Genomic DNA, 20,111 nt, shown 5'->3' with positions numbered 1-20,111 from the left:
CCCTCCAGCAGGCAGCAGCAGCGAGAGGCTTTGTCGGGGTTTTAGCAAGCTTATTCCTCTCTCTCTCTCTCTCTCTCTCTCTGCATTTCTCTACTTCGTTTCATACCTTGCCTCGCGAGCTTTCCTCTTCACTCATGGAACTTCTAAATTCCACTGTTTCAACCACACACCCTATCTTTCGTTCACTTCCATTTTCTTCATTATCAACCAACAACTCCTCAAGAATCACCTTATCGAAATCTAAAAGATTTCCCCTATTTTCCTCCTCCGGTTTGCCCCTCTCTAACCCCTCAAGATTCATAATTTCAGCTCATTTTTCCCGACGCTCGAACCGCCAGAATCATCTCAGGAGAAAGATCCTTGAAAAGCAACAACTACGGCAACAACAGGAGGTGAGTGGCAATTCTGTAATTTCTGAAAGTGTTCAGCAGGACTATGAAAATTTTGATCAAAATTGGAAATTACAAGATTTTGATTCTGAGATTGCTCAATATTCCACCAAGTCGCGTGATATTAATTTATCAAGGCCTTTTGGCGAGTCCGTCATGTGGAATAAATTAGAGAATTGGGTTCAGCAGTATAAGAAGGACGCAGAGTTTTGGGGCGTCGGGACTGGTACCATATTCACAGTTTATCAAGATTCCGGGGGTAAGGTTGAAAGGGTAGTTGTAAATGAGGATGAAATTTTCAGAAGAAGTAAAGTTCAACCAGCATTGTTTAGGGATGCTGCAGTTGATGATATAAGTGAAGTTAATGAAAAAGTTTCTTTTGCCAAATCGTTAGCCAGAGAAATGGAATTTGGGAACAACGTAATTCCTACAAATAGTTCGGTTACAAAGTTTTTGATTTCTGATGAGGCAAAGTTAGATAATGTCCTAAAGGGAACAAGTGGTTTCAGTCTAAATCCAAGTTCCTATAAAATGCTACCTCAGATTGGGATTGCAGTATTGTGTGGTTTAATTTCAGTGTGGGGTCTGAAGATGTTGTTTGGAGCTTGGAACAATGAACAGGGCTACACACGATTAGAGAACGAAATGCTGAGGAGAAAGAGGGAAGCTAGAATGAAGAAGGAGAAGGATGTGAAAGGTAGTGTACAAGTTGTCCAGGAGTCCACAGAGCATAACACCAGCGTTTCTATTGAGAGGCCCCAGTTTAATAAGGAAAAACTCATGAGTAGTATAATGAAAACTAGGGAGTCACATAATAAACAAGCATTGCCAGAATATCCAAGCAGCCAGCAGATTGGAGATACACAATTTGATTATAAGATTCAGGAAATTAAAGAGATGGCAAGGCGTGCAAGAGAATTGGAAGAAAAAGATAATTTGCATAATAAAGATGATGATGATGATGATGTAGCTGATTCTGATACCTTTGATGGATTCTCCAATGAAAATGATGTGGTAGAGCAACCTCACTTGGGGAGTCTTGGTTCTCAAATGGACCTTAATGAATACGGTGGAGATACCAGAGTTCTGAGAAAAACTACAGAACCAACACCTCTTGAGAGTATTGAAAATGATGCTAGAGCCTTGAGATGTGTAACTGCAAAGAGTCCCACTGATTCTTTAAGTTCTACCGAAAATCAAAGTGATTTGGTGCATGATGCAAGCTTGTTGAATAATGTCAATGGGATAACTGAACAATCTGCCATGCCAGGTGGCCTATCAAGCAAGCCACACAAAAATTATATGAAAACAAAGTCAAGGATCATAATGTCAGTGAAGGAAGCTAGAGAATACCTCTCTAGGAAAACCAACAAATATAAAGAAAACCAAGAGAGCATAGTTGCAAGTGTAAAAAAAGTTGATACACCATCTACCAATTTAATGGAAAAGAAAGGCGTTGGCCATGTGAACCAGAAATCTGATGACTCGAGTGAGTTCTTGAAAGATTCTAATTGCAAAAGAAAGAAATCTGTTATCCAAGAGAGCATAGTCGCCAGTGTTGAGCAGGTTGATACCCTATCTACCAATTTAATTGAAAAGAAAACTGCTGGTTGTGTGAACCAGAAATCTCATGACTCCCGTGAGTTCTTGGAAGATGCTAGTTGCAAAAGGAAGAAATCTCTTCCAATTGATAACAATTATGTAGCTGTACAAGACAGCAAGGCAATTGATTCTGGTGACCTTGACTTGAGCTCACATGATGGAGGCCACTGTGAAAGTTCTGTGAATAGACTGGATGATTTAGCGTTGCCTATAAGAGCAACAGACAGCGAGAGTAGGTCAGACCAGGATGATAACAACAAACTCATATCACCTTCCATTTTGCTTGAAGCATCAACTACTTGTCAAGATTCCAGTTTCACCAATGTGCCATCTGTTCCATCAATGGAAATCCCAGAAGATGTCAAAAAAGGGGTAGCAGATTTGAACATTCCTGAAACTCACTCTGGTCATAACAGAAATGACAGAAGCCAAGAGACAGCTCCATTGGTAAATAAGGAGAATTGGTTGGAAAAGAATTTTCATGTACTTGAGCCAGTAATTAAGAAGATGCATATGGGCTTTAGGGATAATTACTTGGTTGCAAAGGACAAACCTAGTGAAGAGTTGGATGCAAAGACAAAGCACCTTCACCTTGAGACTAGTAAATATGGTGGTGAACTTGAATGGATGAGAGATGAAAGGCTCAAAGAAATTGTATTTAAGGTTCGAGAAAATGAGCTGGCTGGAAAAGATCCATTTTTCCAAATGAGTAATGAAGATAAACTTGCATTCTTTGATGGCCTAGAGAAGAAAGTTGAACAAGAGAACAAGCAACTTTTGGATTTGCATGAATGGCTGCACACAAACATTGAAAACCTTGATTATGGAACAGGTAGCAAACTTTTGCATGAATATTTTACGTCATTTTTATCTCTTGATAAATTAATAAAATGAAGAAATGAAATGTGTTATAAGTTTCCTTAATGCTATTTTATAACTTGGTGCTTGGTTAAAATGTTTTGATATTTACTGATGAAGTCTCTTCTGCTCTAGATGGCATCAGTTTGTATGATCCACCGAAGAAAATTATGCCTCAGTGGAGAAGTCCTCCCATGGAGAAAATTCATGAGTTACTCAATAGCTCTGTAGAACTGAGAAAGACAGTTGATGAAGGTACTAAAGAGTCTACTGTCATGAATAAATACAAACAAGAGACACATCTCAAATCAACAGACTCTCAAATCAACACTGAGCTAGAAAATAAATCAGCAAAAGCTCCTAAGACTATTATAGAAGGAAGTGATGGCTCGGCTAGAGCCGGAAAGAAATCTGGAAAAGAGTATTGGCAGCACACAAAGAAATGGTCACAAGGGTTCCTAGAGTCATACAATGCAGAAACAGACCCAGAAATCAGAAGTGCTATGAAGGATATAGGGAAGGACTTGGATAGATGGGTTACGGAGAAAGAGATACAAGAAGCTGGTGAACTAATCGATAAATTACCTGAGAGGGGAAAGAAGTTCATCAAAGAGAAACTTGACAAGGTCAGAAGAGAAATGGAACTATTTGGACCCCAAGCTGTGGTGAGCAAATATCGCGAGTATGCTGATGAAAAGGAAGAGGATTACTTGTGGTGGCTAGATTTACCTTATATACTGGTAAGTAATTACCTTTCTCATTTTGTGTGTTAATCCAATTGTGATTTTATTTTTATTAAAAGGAAGAGCCCAATGTATTTTTATCTTGTTCTTTGAGTTTAGCAAACTGCAAATATGTCCCGAGTACCAACTGCTGTGTAATTATGATTTCTGAAATGTTTGGGTTTCTGTTTTTCTTCTAGTGCATTGAAATGTACGTCAAGCAAGAAGGGGAGATGGATGTGGGGTTCTATTCATTAGAAATGGCTGCTGATCTGGAATTGGACCCTCAGCCAAAACATGTAATTGCTTTTGAGGATGCTGGTGATTGTAAAAATCTTTGCTACATTATACAGGCTCACATGGAAATGCTTGGCAATGGAAATGCATTTGTTGTTGCACAACAGCCCAAGGTAAATTTGTTTGCTCCTTTTACTATGTTTTGTTAGATTTTTCTGTTGGAGCTCCCTCAAGTGTATTAAAACAAAGCCTGTGTGCCTTGGCAGGACCAAAACAGAAATTAATCAATCAATTACTTTACCAAACCTTCCCTCAAATTTTATGAAAAAGTAGATCAGCAAACTTTTAGTGTGTTTAATTTCGAGTGAAGTGCCCTGATTAGAACAAATATATATTTAGATTATCTATTGACAAAAATGTCTGCCATGAATTAAACAGTTTGTGCATGGTGTGCTGAAGCTCATATGTTCCTTTCTCACTTTACATCTGAATGCTACTACATTGTGCATTTTCTTTTTAGGTTGACAGTAGATTTCAATTGCTTTATGTAGGAGAATAGTTGGAAGGCTAGAACCATAGATTACATACAAAAAAGCATTGTCATTAATATTCTAATCACTGCTGGCACTGTGCACTAAGCAGGATGCTTTTCGGGAAGCCAAAGAAAATGGTTTTGGTGTGACTGTAATTAGGAAAGGGCAGCTGCAGCTCAATGTGGACGAACCGTTAGAAGAGGTGGAGGAAGTTATCAGTGAAATTGGAAGTAAGATATACCATGATAAAATAATGCGTGAACGTGGTGTTGATATAGATGCGTTAATGAAGGGCGTATTTGGTACTGGAAAGTCTGCCTACAGGTAAGTTTGAACCTTTCTTCAACCTGAGGAAAATAACTTATTATTTGGTACATCTTGCAGTGCTTGCATATAGTTGTAGTGAGTATTTGCTCACTTTTGTTGTGCCACATATAGAATAACTTCTTTGGGTTTTTTCCAGTAAGAAGTCAAAGAAGAAATTGAGGAAACTGCTTGCAAATAGAAGAAAACACTCAAAATAGATGAAGTTGATTGAGCACTAAAGAAAACACTTGGAGCTGGGAGCATGGCTATCATGAATATTGATGCAGTTTAATGGTTCCATTCCATGCACGCGTAGCAAGTTTATCATCTCTTGAGGCTATATTTCTTTAGCTCAACCTTGATATAGAGGTGCCAGTCTGCTGCCCGGTTTGCCATCTTTCCTAGCTGCTGTTATGCAGACAGAATATGAAATAATGAAATGATAAACAACACACTTGTGCATTTTGCAGATCTTCAATCTTACAGTATATCTTACATCAATTATCTAGTATCTATCTATAGAAGGAGAAACGCAAAGTAATTAATTCCCTTTGTTTGCTGGATTTAATTACTTGTACATTAAGGATAAACATTAATGCAGCAGAGTAGAGGCTGAGGGCTGAGGCTGCTGCAGGATTCAGCAATGGATGCCCAGTACAGATCCACTACTGACTTGAATCACCACCCCGCATCTCACCTTGCTCGCCACTCTATGCGTCAACACCTTCAGCACTCTTACCCTCCCCACCAGCTTCATCCTAGTTTCTATCACCATCGTGGGTCCCATTCCCATTCCTCCACCGCTAGCCGCCGCCGCCAGCTGTGAGGAGGAAACAATCCCAGCGGCCTTCAGCGCCGACGGCAAGGGGTAGGACTGGACATTGAACTTGGCGGACATGTGCTGGGTCCGCCCGGCGTCAATCTTTCCGGCGGGAATGAAGACGACGCCGACGGGCTGGCCGGAATAGCTAAGCTGGAGGGAGCTGTCATAGTGAGTGAACTGGTCGCGGTTGGGATTGGTGACGGAGACGTACTGGAGGAAGGTGAAGTTGACGGTGCCGTTGGAGATGGAAAAGGTGGGGAATCGCACGGCGTCGACTGCTATTCTGGGTGACTTGGGCTTGAAGACGAAGAAGTAGACTGTGACGATGATGGCGGCGACAAAAAGCAAGAAAACGGTGGCGACTACACATGAAGCTAAGTTGGTCCTGCCGCGACGGCTAGGCTTAGATCTATACGGATCAAACATGGAAATTAATCAAGAATTGATAGATGGATTGCGGAGAGGAAAGTAAAATTGCAGTGAGAAAGAAACGTAGGATGGGATGGGATGGGATGGGATGGGATCCCAGAGCCCAGACAGAGACACACAAATTAAAGCTAAGTGTGAGTGCTAAGAAAAAGAAAAAGAGAAGGAGAAAGAAAAAGACACGATCTTGATTTTCCGATGCTAAGTTCAAATGTCCGGATCTACTTAGTCCACTGATCCAGGTTTACCACCTATTCTGCAACTTTTTACCAAAAACAAAGAAATATTACCAAAACAAAAAAGATACACCTTACGCTAGTAGTTATTGTACACTTGCAACAAAACCTTTCATGTAATGCTAATTTGAGATTGCCAGAGTTGGTAGTGAAAAGAAATTGGGCAACAAGGGAAGTGGTAACTGCTCTGCTCTTTCTGGCAGGCAGGTTTAGGCAAAGAAAGAGGGTTTTGAGTGTAAGATAAGGTTTGCATAATTGCATTCAAAGTGAATTGGGAATCAAGATATCCCCCTTCAATTCCCATTTCCTAAGCACAATGAGGAAGCTCAACACCAACCAACCAACAAACTCTTTTCTAAACCTCGTGTTGCTAGAATCCACATGACACTAAGGTTCTTGTATAAACAACCTCATACAATTCAAATCACACTTATTCTAAAACACAAGCAAGTCATTTTATTATTACACCCCAACTGCAACTGCCTGCAATCTTCCACAACCCATCACATCTATTCATCTCATGCCAAACTACAACAATTGGAATTTTAAAAATGCAATCCTTCGTCTTTTAGGAAATCTTAGCATTGTGGTGGTCCATGTAATATGAAACAATGCAACCAAATACTTCTCCAACCATCTCCCAAATTCAATTCTCCTTTGCGCACCTTTCTTAATAACCACAATAGAGTTATGAAGTGTCCAACACTCACATTGGGAGCACAACTCAAAACAACAATCATCCCGACTCATATCATATGTGTAAATAATAAAGTCAAATGTGGAAATGGGAGGTTTAAAGTAGCAAAACCTTGGGCTAAGGTTCGAAAAAGTAAATGCTTGGGATGAGGTTTGCTTGGGCAGAGGTTTGTGTAAAGGGAAAATCTTGGACTAAGGTTTTGAGTAAAGGAAAAAACTTGGGCTAAGATTGAGTAAAGAACTTGCAGGAGAAGAATTGCATTTAATGTTGCATTAAATGCTTGGAAATCTCTAGGCACATGAGTTACTATAAATAGGCAACATCTCTTCATTCATTTCATCCCATCCCATTCGATCCATTCTTTAGCATAGCAAAAATATAGAGAATTATATTTGTCAATACAGAAAATTCTTCTTCAAATTGCCTACTCTGTGTATGATTTATTTTTAAAATCTACACTATAAATATTCTCAATATTTTCAGTACAAGTTGCTATTGTAATTTTGTGTTGTGAACCATATTGATACTAACAATTTGTTAATGAAGAAATTGGGTTAAAAGTCGGGAACTATTTTCTAAATTCATATTTCTGTGTTCTTAAAAAAAATAATAGTCATCATTTAATTCCAATCCGAAGTGAATTAAATAATTGAAATATATTATTTAACTCATTTTTAACATTTACTTCATCTTCCAAATGATCCGTAATACCCATATTTAAATATAATTTTTTTAACCTACAAGGCAACAAGTTAAAATAAAAAGAAGGAAAGGGTAAAAATTAAAATTAAAAATAAATAAAAGCCTAACGGGAAGAAACAAAAGAGGGGCCTATGCCGTAAGCCGTAACCCACCCGCTGCCAGTGTTGTTGATTCACGCGGTTCTTCGTTTGAATTCTATCTGCCGTTACATATATAGCCATACATATACATACAGAAGAAAATGAAAACCAACTTATAGAAAATTTTGCCACTGCTTCAAATTTCCGTCCGATTCATTTTGATTGTCGGTCTGCAGTACAGAAATTCAAAATCCCTCCATTTGATCTGTCAACTCGCCGAGTAGTTTTTTGTTTTTAGCGGTTCCGGATTCAAATCGACGCAGATCTGTTACTTGGACAGATACAATGGAGAGCCTCATCTCATTGGTAAACAGATTGCAGAGAGCTTGCACAGCGCTAGGCGATCACGGTGAGGACAGTGCTTTGCCTACTCTGTGGGATGCGTTACCTTCCATCGCCGTCGTCGGTGGCCAGGTCTCCACAGATCTCTCTTCTCTACACACAACACATATACATACATTCATACTCTCATTATTATGCATCTAAATCTCATATATACGCATTTTGTTATTTATTCCTGTAACGCAATTTTGGAATATTATCTTCTAAGATTTCGATTCAGCTTTAGGTATTCATCCATTGTTTAGGGTTTCGTTATTTATGTTCTGATTTCTTAAAATCCATCTACCTGTTATGCAGCAAACTTTTAATGAGGTTGCGTTGTTAACCCATTTCTGGTCACTATGAACTTACTGCACCCACCCAGTCTCTGTTTTGCTCATCTAATTATTAGTTGTAAAATGTTAACCCATCACTCTCTTTTTGGTGCATTTGTACAGAGCTCAGGAAAGTCTTCTGTGCTAGAGAGCATTGTTGGCAAGGACTTTTTACCCCGTGGATCAGGTCGGAGTTAAAACTTAAAACTGTTCATTTCCTGTTTGAACCTTGGAATTACCCAAAAAAAAAACATAATACACTAGGAGTATTGCTGCTTATCCTACAAATAAGGAAATAATATACAAAATACATAAATCCCCATATTAGAGGAATAGCCAGCAATCTTGAAACTAACTTCTTGGAATCATGATTTATCCAGCAATCCCTATTTACAAAATGACTTATGATATATAGAGTATTTAAAACTGAAACCCTTCATAAGTCATGATTTATCCACACTACCTTTCAAACCGAGACATTTTTTATCATTTTCAACTTGCACACCAAGTCCTTTAACTCGGTTTGCGTTGACTTTTAGTTAGGACATCAGCTTTGTACTCCCCCTAGTAGGGATATACCTCATATACATTAAACACACTCTTCTATTATCAATGTTTTACTTTATTAAATGGTGATCCACCCCAACATGTTTGATCTTATCATGACAGGACTATACTTTGACCTTCAGCCCACTTAGTAATCTCTTTAGCCAAATACCTTTATAAATACTTCCCAATCCTCATCACTATAAATTACCAACATTCTGTCATCTTCCTTTCGAAATAAGAATCCTTTTCCAATTGTACCTTCTATTTAGAATTTTAGATACCTAAATACTCTCTAGAGTGCATCAAGGTTTTTCTCCTTTGGTGGATTACATTAACTAGCTAATCATGCTCATATCAAAGACAATGTTTGGTAGAATGTGTGTCAAGTAAATCACCTTGCTCACTGATCTTTTATATAGTTCACCATCGACGTCTTTACACATTCAATTTACAGCTTATCATTAGGCTTTTGTAGGTGTCTCATATTCTACACTGTCATCTATATATACACTATAAAAATGGAAAGATTGCTTATAAAAATAATGGATGATTTGATTGTGACTGATAGCCTTTTTTCTTCAATACTTCTCAAACAACTTTCTAGGAGTTGCTTCAATCCATTATCCATATAGAGACTTTTTAATCTGCATGCTAAGTTTCCTTCCTTTTCAAACCCTATTGGAAAATTGATACAGAGTAAGGTGCCTTTCATGTCCAATTGTTATATATGTTGCTGGATATGGTTGTAAGGTGCCTTTCATGTCCAATTGTTATATATGTTGCTGGATATGGTTGTAAGGTGCCTTTCATGTCCATTTTTTGTCCTTGGCCAGGTGCAAAGTTTTCTTTGCTTGTACTTGGCCAAGTGCCAACCAAGTCTTCTTTGCCTGTCCTTGGCCAGGTCCCAGGTCTACTTTGCTTGTCCTAAGCCATATGCCTACAACACTGCCATTCTCGGCTAGGTGAAAGGTGCCAAGTCTACTTTGCCTATCCTGAACTAGATTTCCGTTTCCCACCTTAAAACTCATATGGACATCAAGTAATTGAAAACGTGGCAGACTTATAACAGTTGATGTGATTGAGGGGGCCCTTTGGACAGGGGGGAATAATTTTATTTCTTGGTGTCCTCGGATACTTGGTAGACGTTATCCAAATTAAATATAGCATTTGTGAGTTGTGACCAATTGTAACTGCTTTGTTTATCATTATTTGAACTGTTAATCATTGATGGTTGACAATAATTTGTAGCGGATAAGTTGTATAAAACCTCCAAGGAAGGTGGATACATTCTCATCATTGAAAACCACATTTCTTTCTTTATTAAGCCGATCTCTTACAGCATTTTACCTATGTACTTGATCTACACGGAAAAAGCCTTAGCACATGATTGGACCAATCGATCGGTAGAGTTTATGTTGGGCCACTCAAAATTAGAAGCCAATGAGGAAACAATTTAAAGATCTTTATTCCATGGGAATAGGTAGTAATTAGGAAACTAATTCCAAGAAATAGTATCCTGTTTACAAAAATAAAATTGCAATATATTGAAAAGTGAATTTCCTAATAAATTGGGATTTTTTTCTAATGGATGCATATTGACAAAAAAATGCATTTAATATTGATTGATTAATATGCAGGTATTGTGACCCGTCGTCCACTTGTCCTACAGCTTCATCGCATAGATGAAAATCGAGAATATGCAGAATTTGGGCACATTCCAAGGAAAAGGTTTACTGATTTTGGTGAGTCTCATGATGAGTGTTATAACAAAAATTTTACCTACTTAGCCCTCAGCCTGTGACATGTGAGATCATTTATTTTTCTTCTCCGAGTTGCCTATAATGCATAGGCAACATTTATTGACAGATTACTTATTCTAGATTTTTTTCTCTCATTTATGGTTCTTGAATGCTAAGTATCATCTAACAATTGTTCAGCTGCTGTGAGGAAGGAAATTTCAGATGAAACTGATCGTGAGACAGGCCGTACTAAAGCAATCTCAAGTGTTCCTATTTATCTCAGTATATATTCTCCTAATGGTGAGATTTTTTTGCTCTATTTTTGAGTTGGCACAATTCAATTGCCATCTAATGCTTTGCATTCAAGTTAACCAAATTTCTTTACTCTTCGCTTCATTATTATTATTATTTTTTTTATGTATGGATTGAGGAGTTGGCTAATCTGCTTTTTAGTTCTTCCTTTGTCTCTCTTTGAAATGAAATTGATATTGAAACTTTTGCTTGGACCACTTGCTCACCTTACTTGTATTAAGCAATGCTTTGAGCTTGTTGGCTAAACTGTTGTTTGCTTCCCAAATTTATCATACTAAAATGCTGCGGCCCGTTTACTTCAGGAAATTGTTCTCTGTTCTCTAATTTTCTAGTTTTCATTCTTTGTTTTCTATTTCTTTCTTTTTTGTTTATAAAACTTGTTTACTAACACTTATTTTTTCAAAATTAATTTTTGTAGACTAACATTATAAAATTAACACAAGTGTAATTTCGAGTGATTATCCAAACCAATAATATATTGAGTTCAATCAAAATATATAACTTTGTGTAAAGTTCAAGTTTTAATTGTTACAGAGTATATAATGTAAATAACGTTTAACTTTAAACGTAAGCAAATAAGTTATGTTTATGCGAGGAAAAGATAAAAGATGCTGATAAGTAAAAGAAGATGATAATGAATGTAATCATAGTAATGAATAAATATGTAAGTAGATAATTGTGAGAATGTGGTTATAGTGATATATAGCCAAATAGGTGATAGATAATCTTTTTTCCCATTAAGAAAACAGTTTTTAAAAGTTCTTTAGTTTTCTAGAAAATTGGAAAATTGTGCTAGTAAACATGTTTTCTGTTTTCTATTATCCAAAACTAGAGAAATTCTCCCGTTAGTAAACGGACCACTGATGTTTTGTTCTGCAATGAACTGTTATAGGGGGTTCTAATAAACTTTTCATTCATTTTTCCCTTTTTACATTTGGATGAATGCCATCCAGAGATGTGAGAGCTTACTGTTTTGTTATTCTTACTTTCTATTTTGGCAGTTGTGAACTTGACATTGATTGATCTTCCTGGACTTACTAAAGTTGCTGTTGGTGAGTTTAGAGTTTTCCTCCTATTTGCTTCAAATATTGGAGGAGTTAATTCCATTTTTGGTCCTAGATTGATGGGTGACAGTCCACTTTTAGTCCTTTTTTATTAGAACATCCTCATTTAGTCCTAGTATTATTGTGGCATGACCCATTTTAGTCCTCCTTCAACAAAATCATTGAAATATCGTTAAATACAAAGCCGTTTCAATCTTTTTTATAGAAAGTAGGTTGAACCGCTATATTTTTATGTTTATTTTTTTGAAAAAAAAAAAATCATAATTGAAGACCGAAATACCCTTGTATTTAACGATATTTAAACTGTTTTGTTGATAAATGACCAAAAATGCATCAAGCCACAATAATACTAGGACCAAAAGTGGATGTTCTAATAAAAAAGGATTTAAAGTGGATTGTCACCTATAAATCTAGGACCAAAAATGGAATTAACTCAATATTGGAGTGTGTTTGCAGTTGTATTTCTTTTTTCTAAATATTTGGCCTTTCTTTTTTCATTGAACTATTATAGAGGGTCAGCCAGAAAGCATTGTTTATGACATTGAAAACATGGTTCGCTCTTACATTGAGAAGGTATATTTATGTTGTTTAAATATTTTCCTGAAATTATTATTATTATTTTTAGTTTCCTCTGATTTGTTTGGAAACACAAACACTATTACATGTTAGTAGGATATTCAATTTCTTTTCCTCTCTGACATTGCAGCCTAATTCTATTATTCTGGCAATTTCTCCTGCCAACCAAGATTTGGCCACATCAGATGCAATAAAAATTTCACGTGAAGTAGATCCAAAAGGTAAGAGTTAGGGTTGTTGGCACTCTATAATCTATATATTGCTGGAAAGACTGTTGCCTTTATAAAATTTTCATATTTTCCTGAATTATGATATTACCCTGCTCCGTCTTTTCATTTATTCTAGAACTCTGTACACTAGAATAATTAATACTTCACCCTAATAACACTGCAGGGGAGAGGACATTTGGAGTTCTGACGAAAATTGATCTTATGGACAAGGGTACTGATGCTGTTGATGTAAGTTTCTCTACTATGTACTTGTTTGACCTAACTAAAGCTTATTGGAAAAGAGTGTCTTTTTATAAAACGCCTCAACTATGAAGCTTCTTGATTATTTATTTAATTATTATATCTTTTGCCTCATTTATTTTAAAATCCTTTTTGTTTAAAGTGTTTGACTTAGCTTATGCTTTTTGGAGTAGATAAGTTCCCAAAAGTTGTGGACTGAAAGAGCACTTAGGCTCAAGAGTGGATTACAAATTTTGGAAACTTCATGTTTCAAGTGCTACTGTGCTTGATCTTTTTCTTTTGATCCATGGTCATTTTGGAAGTGGCCATCTCTACCAATTAGCTATAGTTTATCTTATATGCTTTACTGGGTTGCATTTTTACAGAATACTGAGTTACTCATGCTTGTTTCAGCTTGTCAAGAAGGTACTCTGTATAATCTCTTATTTTGAGTTATATTCATTGATATTCAGATATTGGAAGGAAAAGCATACAAGCTACCATATCCATGGATTGGTGTTGTCAATCGTTCCCAAGCTGATATAAACAAAAATGTTGACATGATTGCTGCTAGGCGTAGAGAGCGAGAATATTTTTCTAGCACCCCTGAATACAAGCATCTAGCTCATAGGATGGGCTCAGAACATCTTGGGAAAGTTATGTCTAAGGTGAGCAGTTTTCATGCGTAGTATGTATTGGGACTCGAGTGTTTTGGAGAAATTCCATTATTGGCAAAATTAAGTTCTCTAGAGCAATTTTCTGGAGTAATAATTATACTATCACGTACATTGTTTTTTTGGGTAAAATGTTTAGCATTTGGAGTCTGTCATCAAGTCTCGCATCCCTGGTCTCCAGTCTCTTATCAACAAAACTGTCATTGAGCTAGAAACAGAGTTGAGTCGTCTTGGGAAGCCTATTGCAACTGATGCTGGAGTAAGTTTGCTTTCCAAGTCTTTATGTACTATATCCTGATTTTACCCATATCTGTGTGCATACTATCATACTATGTATTTTGAAAGTAACTGTCTTTATTGTGTATTTTAAAATGCTGGATTTGCTTATGGTATGCTTGCAATATATAAAGCATTTTAACAATTTTCTCTTCTGTATGATAATTCAGGGAAAACTATACATGATTATGGAAATTTGCCGTATTTTTGATGGAAATTTCAAAGAACACCTTGACGGAGTGTAAGTTTTCCATGTCTATGTTTTATTCATCCGCTGCATTTTCGTGTGTTGGCATCCATTTGATAACAACCCAATTTTGCAGCCGACCTGGGGGTGATAAAGTTTATAATGTCTTTGATAACCAGCTCCCTGCTGCATTGAAAAGGTTACAATTTGACAAGCATCTTTCTATGGAAAATGTACGGAAGCTTATAACTGAAGCTGATGGATATCAACCTCATTTGATAGCCCCTGAACAAGGATATCGTCGTCTCATTGAATCTTCAGTGATTAGTATTAAGGGTCCTGCCGAGGCTTCTGTTGATGCGGTATGCATATGGTCCTGGTATACATGCCACTATGCATCACTATTAAGGTTGAACTTTTGAACTAACAAATTACTTACCCTTCTTTCCTGAAATGATTTTAGGTTCATGCTATACTGAAGGATCTCATTCACAAGGCAATTAGTGAGACTACGGCAAGTTTCTAACTCTTTCCACTGCTGTGAATTTGAGATTTTCATGTTATGATGATGCACCCAGCTCTGGTTTGAGTGCATTTTGTGCTGCAGTGAAATCATTTTTCTATTTTTTATGCACTGAAAGAGAAACTTGATAGGAGTGGTGCCAAGTGATATTTTAATGGAGAAAATCATGATTTCATATGCATGCTTCTTGCGCATGTGCAGGAGCTAAAGCAGTACCCCTCTCTCAGAGTGGAGGTCAGTAGTGCAGCTGTTGAATCATTGGAAAGAATGAGGGATGAAAGCAAGAAAGCCACTCTACAGCTTGTTGAAATGGAGTGTAGTTACCTTACTGTAGATTTCTTCCGAAAACTGCCTCAAGATATTGAGAAGGGTGGAAATCCAACACATTCAATTTTTGACAGATATAATGATTCCTATCTGCGGAGAATTGGTGAGCTGTGTGGATCTTTTTTTTTGGGGGGTAGTATTTTCATGTAAAATTTCCAGCTGTAATAGTTAACTATGAGAATAACAAAGGCAGGCTGTGTTAACGTCATTTAAGTATATATTTTTGTTGCCATCTTTGATTGATCTGACTGAGTTTTGTGTATGTTGATCAGGATCAAATGTATTGTCTTATGTCAATATGGTATGTGCAAGCTTGAGGAACTCCATTCCTAAGTCTATTGTTTACTGTCAAGTGCGAGAAGCGAAACGTAGCTTGCTTGATCACTTCTTCGCTGATTTGGGCAAAAAGGAGGTAAGAATATATGTCCCTCATCTCATATTTGCTAGATACCTGTTTGTTTCCCGGGGGAGGAGGGGGCAGGAGGGAATACAGGTTATACAGCAGGGTGCCTAGTATTTATATCCATATACTTGCAACATAAAAATGATTTTGGTTTGGTTTGCAGGCGAAACAGCTGGGCAAACTTTTGGACGAGGATCCAGCTATAATGCAGAGACGTGTATCCTTGGCTAAGAGATTAGAGCTGTACAGAGCTGCTCAAGCAGAGATAGATACAGTTGCATGGTCGAAATAGACAGACATCTAAATATATTTCATGCGAATTATTTGTTTATCACTATTTAATGTTTTTCACTATTAACTAGTGATTCTAATTTCTTTTCACGTATTCTCATTTTTTTTTAAATCTAAAGTATATAAATTAATGCTCATCGATGATCGCTGTTAATATATTTTCTTGATCAAATAGGCTCTTAAACTTTACCTCAAAGGTTAATTAGGCCCTTAAATTTTTAAAAAAAGTGCAATTAAATCCTTAAACATGTCAAATCGGGTCAATGAAGCTCAAAAATCGGTAAATGATCTGTTATTACAGGTCATTTCAATTAGGGCGACAATTTCCGGTCGCCTTCCACTGGAGAAGGTGACCAGATCTGGTCGTCTTCTCTAGGATAAAATGGCCGTCTGGTCGTCTTTTCCACTGGAGAAGGTGGCCGTCCGGTCGTCTTTTCCATTCTGGTCGTCTTCTAAAACGACCGTCTGACCGTCTTCTCCAAGAGAAGACGACTGGACGGCCAAAAATTGTCGCTGCTGGTGGCTGGAATTGAAATGACCTGTAATAACAGGTCATTTATCGGTTTTTGGACTTTATTATTTTAATTTGACATGTTTAAATATTTAATTATATTTTTTTTTAAAGTTTAGAGATTTAATTGATATTTGGGATAAAGTTTAGAGGCATAGGCCCTTTTCTCTATTTTCTTTTGACAATCTAACATAATGTCCAATGAACTTTAGCTTTAGGGTTAACGTAAGAGCTTAGAGCTTATGAATTAATTGGGCTCCACCTTATGGACGGGCAACAAGACAATTATCCAACTTTACTCAATTAATATGAATATAATGACTCTTTAACACAGGAAAAGAAAAAAGGAAGAATCTTAAACCCATGAGACAAGACATGGTTGTTTGGTAAATAGCAGTTAGCTGTTAGTTGATAGGGTTAGTGAGTTTAACTAGTTAATATCATTAATTGATTGTAGAAAAATGTTAGGTAAATTAGTTGATAGTTTTACATGCAAAATGACTTTCTCAAAATGCTGATAAAAAAAAAAGTTATTTTGAGCAACTTTTTGAATTTTAACATTTTAAAACAATAAATTGTTACAAAAAGTTAATTAATCAAACATTTATAATGATTGTTTAACCAAGTCAAATAGCTAATAGTGATCAAATAAGTCAGAATTAACTGATAAGCTAACTATGTTACTAAACGGGACTAATTAATAAATATATTGTTGAGTAGTTGAATTATCTGAACTTATGAATTTCTTAGATGCATCCTCTGGCCTCGAAAAGATATAATTATTTTTTCTTTTTCCTTTTTTAGGTCGTACTATTTTCTCACACACACACACACACACACACACACACACACACACATATATATATATATATGTGTGTGTGTGTGTGGGGGGGGGGGGGGGGGGGGGGGGGAGGGTTCAGGTGGGAAAAGGGTTCTCGTGTGGTTGTATGGTTGACGCATTTTAAGCATTAAAATGACGCACCTTAAGTACACGTACAAATCACGCACCTTAAGCACACATCAAAGCACCTCAAGAACATAAACCACGCACATAAGGTTTTAAAATGGCTCACCTTAAGTTTCACACAACTGATGCACCTTAAGCATACAAATCACGCACCTTAAAAGGAAAACAACACACCTTAAGAAAGAAAATCGCGCACCTTAAGTTTAAGAACTACTCACCTTTAAGCACAAAATTCATGCACCTTAAGCACAAAAGCCACACATCTTAAAAAGGAAAACCACGCACCTTAAGTTTCAATAAATACTCACATTAAGCACACAATCCACGCACCTTAAGCACAAACCCACACACCTTAAGCACAAAAACCACACTCCTTAAGAAGGAAACCAACACACCTTCAATTTGACCTACATACACCTTAAGCATACAAATCACGCACCTTAAGAAGGAAAACAACACACCTTAAGAAAGAAAATCACGCACCTTAAGTTTAGCAACTACTCACCTTTAAGCACAAAATTCATGCACCTTAAGCACAAAAGCCACACACCTTAAAAAGGAAAACCACGCACCTTAAGTTTCAATAAATACTCACATTAAACACACAATCCACGCACCTTAAGCACAAAAATCACACTCCTTAAGAAGGAAACCCACACACCTTCAATTTGACCTAGATGCAAAAATTACCAAATTGCCATCGCATTTTTTGTTATAAATTTTGATAACCCTGGACGTTGATTTAAGCAAGATAAATGGCTCATATTTAATCGCACCTGGGAGCACCAACCACATTTGAACCTAATTATATATATATATATATATATATATATATATATATATATATATATATATATATATATATATATATATATATGGTAGAGTTCCAATGAGAACATGTGCTTAGGTGAGAACGTGAGAACACATCATGTGCATCCATCTAATATTTTTTAAATAGTCTAAATTAGATTAAGTGTGTGCGAACGCGCATTAAATGTGTGCAAACGCGATTTAGTGTGTTTGCGCACATTTAATGCGCGTTCCCACACATTTAATCTAATCTAGACCATTAAAAAATATTAGATGGATGCACATGATGTGTTTTCACGTTCTCACCTAAGAACATGTTCTCATATGATCCTAACTATATATATATATATATATATATATATATATATATATATATATATATATATATATATATATATATATAGGGAAGGGATCAGGTGCATTTGTTGCTTCCCGTGCGGATGTGCGGTGGATTAATGTGCGTGAGGTTTATACTTAATGTGCGTGAGATTTGTATTCAATGTGCCTGAGATTTGTACTTAATGTGCATCATGTTAATATGCGTGAGTCTTGTACTAATTAATGTGCCTGAGTATTGTGTTTAATGTGCGTGAGATTTGTGCTTAATGTGCATGAGTATTTCAGAATTACGAGCTCAGAAAGAAACAGAACAGAAACTCACGCACATTAACGCCCAAGCTTCTTGTTACTTCTTCCTTCAATTTGGCCATGGATTCTGGATTATCAGTTGCCTTCAGTGCAGTTGAATATTTATATAAATGACGCACGCACAGTAAAATTTGCACAGCAGCTAAGTGTGGATTTCTGTTGTATTATTCCCATAATTCTTAACCACCATAGCCCGCCTCCGCATCATCATCATCACGGAGGGGGCAAATGGCTACTAGGGATGGGGAAGAAGCTGACATCAATATTTTCTGCTGCATTTTACACATTCACGCACATTAAGTACAAATCTCAGGCACATTAAGCACAACACTCACGCACATTGTGTACAAATCTCACGCACATTAACAGTTTTTTTTTTTTTTTTTTTAAATACGGTGGCAATTTAGTAATTTTTGTCTCTAGGTCAAATTTAAGGTGCATGGTTTTTGTGCTTAAGGTTAGTAGTTGTTGAAACTTAAGGTGACCTGAAGCTTACAGTGCGTAGTTTTCTTTCTTAAGGTATGTTGTTTTATTTCTTGAGGTGCGTGATTTGCATGCTTAAGGTGTGTTCAGATTGCTTTAGGGGGTTGAGGGTTTCATCACGAAAAGAGTAAGAAGAAAGAACTTGTGTTTATTCATTGGAACAGTATGAGGTGAAGTAACAAAATACATGAAAGAAGAGGCTGCTTATATGCTGAGCGGGAAGAGAAGATAAAAGCGGTTATAACTAACTTAGGGGCTGAAAAGACATAAATGCCCCTAAGTTAGTTTTACATAGATGGGCTGCAAGCAACTGCTACAAAAGATGACTTAGGCTATGGTGCTTGATTCTGAATGCTTCATCACCCCCCATAAGCTGGAGTATGGAGATCTTGCATGCCCAGCTTAGATTGGCAATTATCAAACAAGTGTTTAGATAGCCCTTTAGTAAAGCTGTCTGCAAGTTGCTTAGCAGAAGGAATTGCCATTAGCCTGATTACCCCTTCATGGACCTTTTGTCTCACAATATGGCAGTCAATTTCAATGTGCTTAGTACGTTCATGGAAGACATAGTTTTCTCCTATAGCAACTGCAGACTTATTATCACAATACAAAACAGTAGGGCAAATAGTATTCACCTTGAGATCTGTTAACAAATAAGTAAGCCAATGTATCTCACAAGTGGTAGCAGCCAAAGCCCTATATTCTGCTTCAGAAGAAGATCTTGAAACAGTGGCTTGTTTTTTTGTCTTCCAAGAGATTAGAGAATGCCCTAAGAAGATACAAAATCCAGTGATGGATTTTCTGGTTTCTGTGCAACTTCCCCAGTCTGAATCTGAGAAACCTTGGAGATGGATGGGAGAATTGGCAGGATAGAAGAGCCCTCTTCCAGGTGAACCTTTAAGGAACCTCAACACTCTGTGTGCAGCTACAAGGTGTATATCAGTAGGCTTGTCCACAAACTGGCTTAACTGCTGAACTGCATAGGAGATGTCAGG

General features: G+C 36.9%; 3 protein-coding genes across 3 annotated transcripts; 2 read left to right on the top strand and 1 right to left on the bottom strand.

Moving 5' to 3' along the window:
- The first annotated feature begins 1 nt into the window (after nt 1).
- On the top strand, nt 2–5,125 carry LOC109185739. Its single transcript, XM_019335695.1, has 5 exons — nt 2–2,823; nt 2,985–3,589; nt 3,772–3,981; nt 4,451–4,665; nt 4,805–5,125. The coding sequence occupies exons 1-5, from the start codon at nt 135–137 to the stop codon at nt 4,863–4,865; spliced, it is 3,780 nt and encodes a 1,259-aa protein (XP_019191240.1). The 5' UTR covers nt 2–134; the 3' UTR covers nt 4,866–5,125.
- Nucleotides 5,083–6,306, bottom strand: LOC109185797. The gene has a single exon (XM_019335745.1). It carries the CDS (start codon nt 5,894–5,896, stop codon nt 5,285–5,287), a length of 612 nt encoding a protein of 203 aa, XP_019191290.1. The 5' UTR covers nt 5,897–6,306; the 3' UTR covers nt 5,083–5,284.
- Nucleotides 6,307–7,687: 1,381 nt separating this feature from the next.
- On the top strand, nt 7,688–15,834 carry LOC109185770 (dynamin-related protein 5A-like). Its single transcript, XM_019335724.1, has 16 exons — nt 7,688–8,085; nt 8,451–8,514; nt 10,514–10,618; nt 10,814–10,915; nt 11,929–11,979; nt 12,503–12,564; nt 12,698–12,788; nt 12,961–13,025; nt 13,490–13,684; nt 13,830–13,949; nt 14,137–14,207; nt 14,290–14,515; nt 14,617–14,667; nt 14,878–15,106; nt 15,276–15,415; nt 15,570–15,834. The coding sequence occupies exons 1-16, from the start codon at nt 7,957–7,959 to the stop codon at nt 15,696–15,698; spliced, it is 1,830 nt and encodes a 609-aa protein (XP_019191269.1). The 5' UTR covers nt 7,688–7,956; the 3' UTR covers nt 15,699–15,834.
- The last annotated feature ends 4,277 nt before the right edge of the window (nt 15,835–20,111 follow it).

Source organism: Ipomoea nil, unplaced genomic scaffold (genome assembly GCF_001879475.1).
Source record: "Ipomoea nil cultivar Tokyo-kokei standard unplaced genomic scaffold, Asagao_1.1 scaffold0188, whole genome shotgun sequence".
NCBI lineage: Eukaryota > Viridiplantae > Streptophyta > Magnoliopsida > Solanales > Convolvulaceae > Ipomoea > Ipomoea nil.
This window is presented reverse-complemented; position numbering and strand designations above follow the sequence as displayed.

Coding starts and splice junctions, on each gene's coding strand:
- LOC109185739 (XM_019335695.1), top strand. CDS start 135: ATGGAACTTCTAAATTCCACTGTTTCAACCACACACCCTATCTTTCGT. Junction 2,824..2,984: donor AAACCTTGATTATGGAACAG/GTAGCAAACTTT, acceptor CTTCTGCTCTAG/ATGGCATCAGTTTGTATGAT. Junction 3,590..3,771: donor TAGATTTACCTTATATACTG/GTAAGTAATTAC, acceptor TTTTTCTTCTAG/TGCATTGAAATGTACGTCAA.
- LOC109185797 (XM_019335745.1), bottom strand. CDS start 5,896: ATGTTTGATCCGTATAGATCTAAGCCTAGCCGTCGCGGCAGGACCAAC.
- LOC109185770 (XM_019335724.1), top strand. CDS start 7,957: ATGGAGAGCCTCATCTCATTGGTAAACAGATTGCAGAGAGCTTGCACA. Junction 12,565..12,697: donor TTCGCTCTTACATTGAGAAG/GTATATTTATGT, acceptor CTGACATTGCAG/CCTAATTCTATTATTCTGGC. Junction 14,516..14,616: donor CCGAGGCTTCTGTTGATGCG/GTATGCATATGG, acceptor AAATGATTTTAG/GTTCATGCTATACTGAAGGA.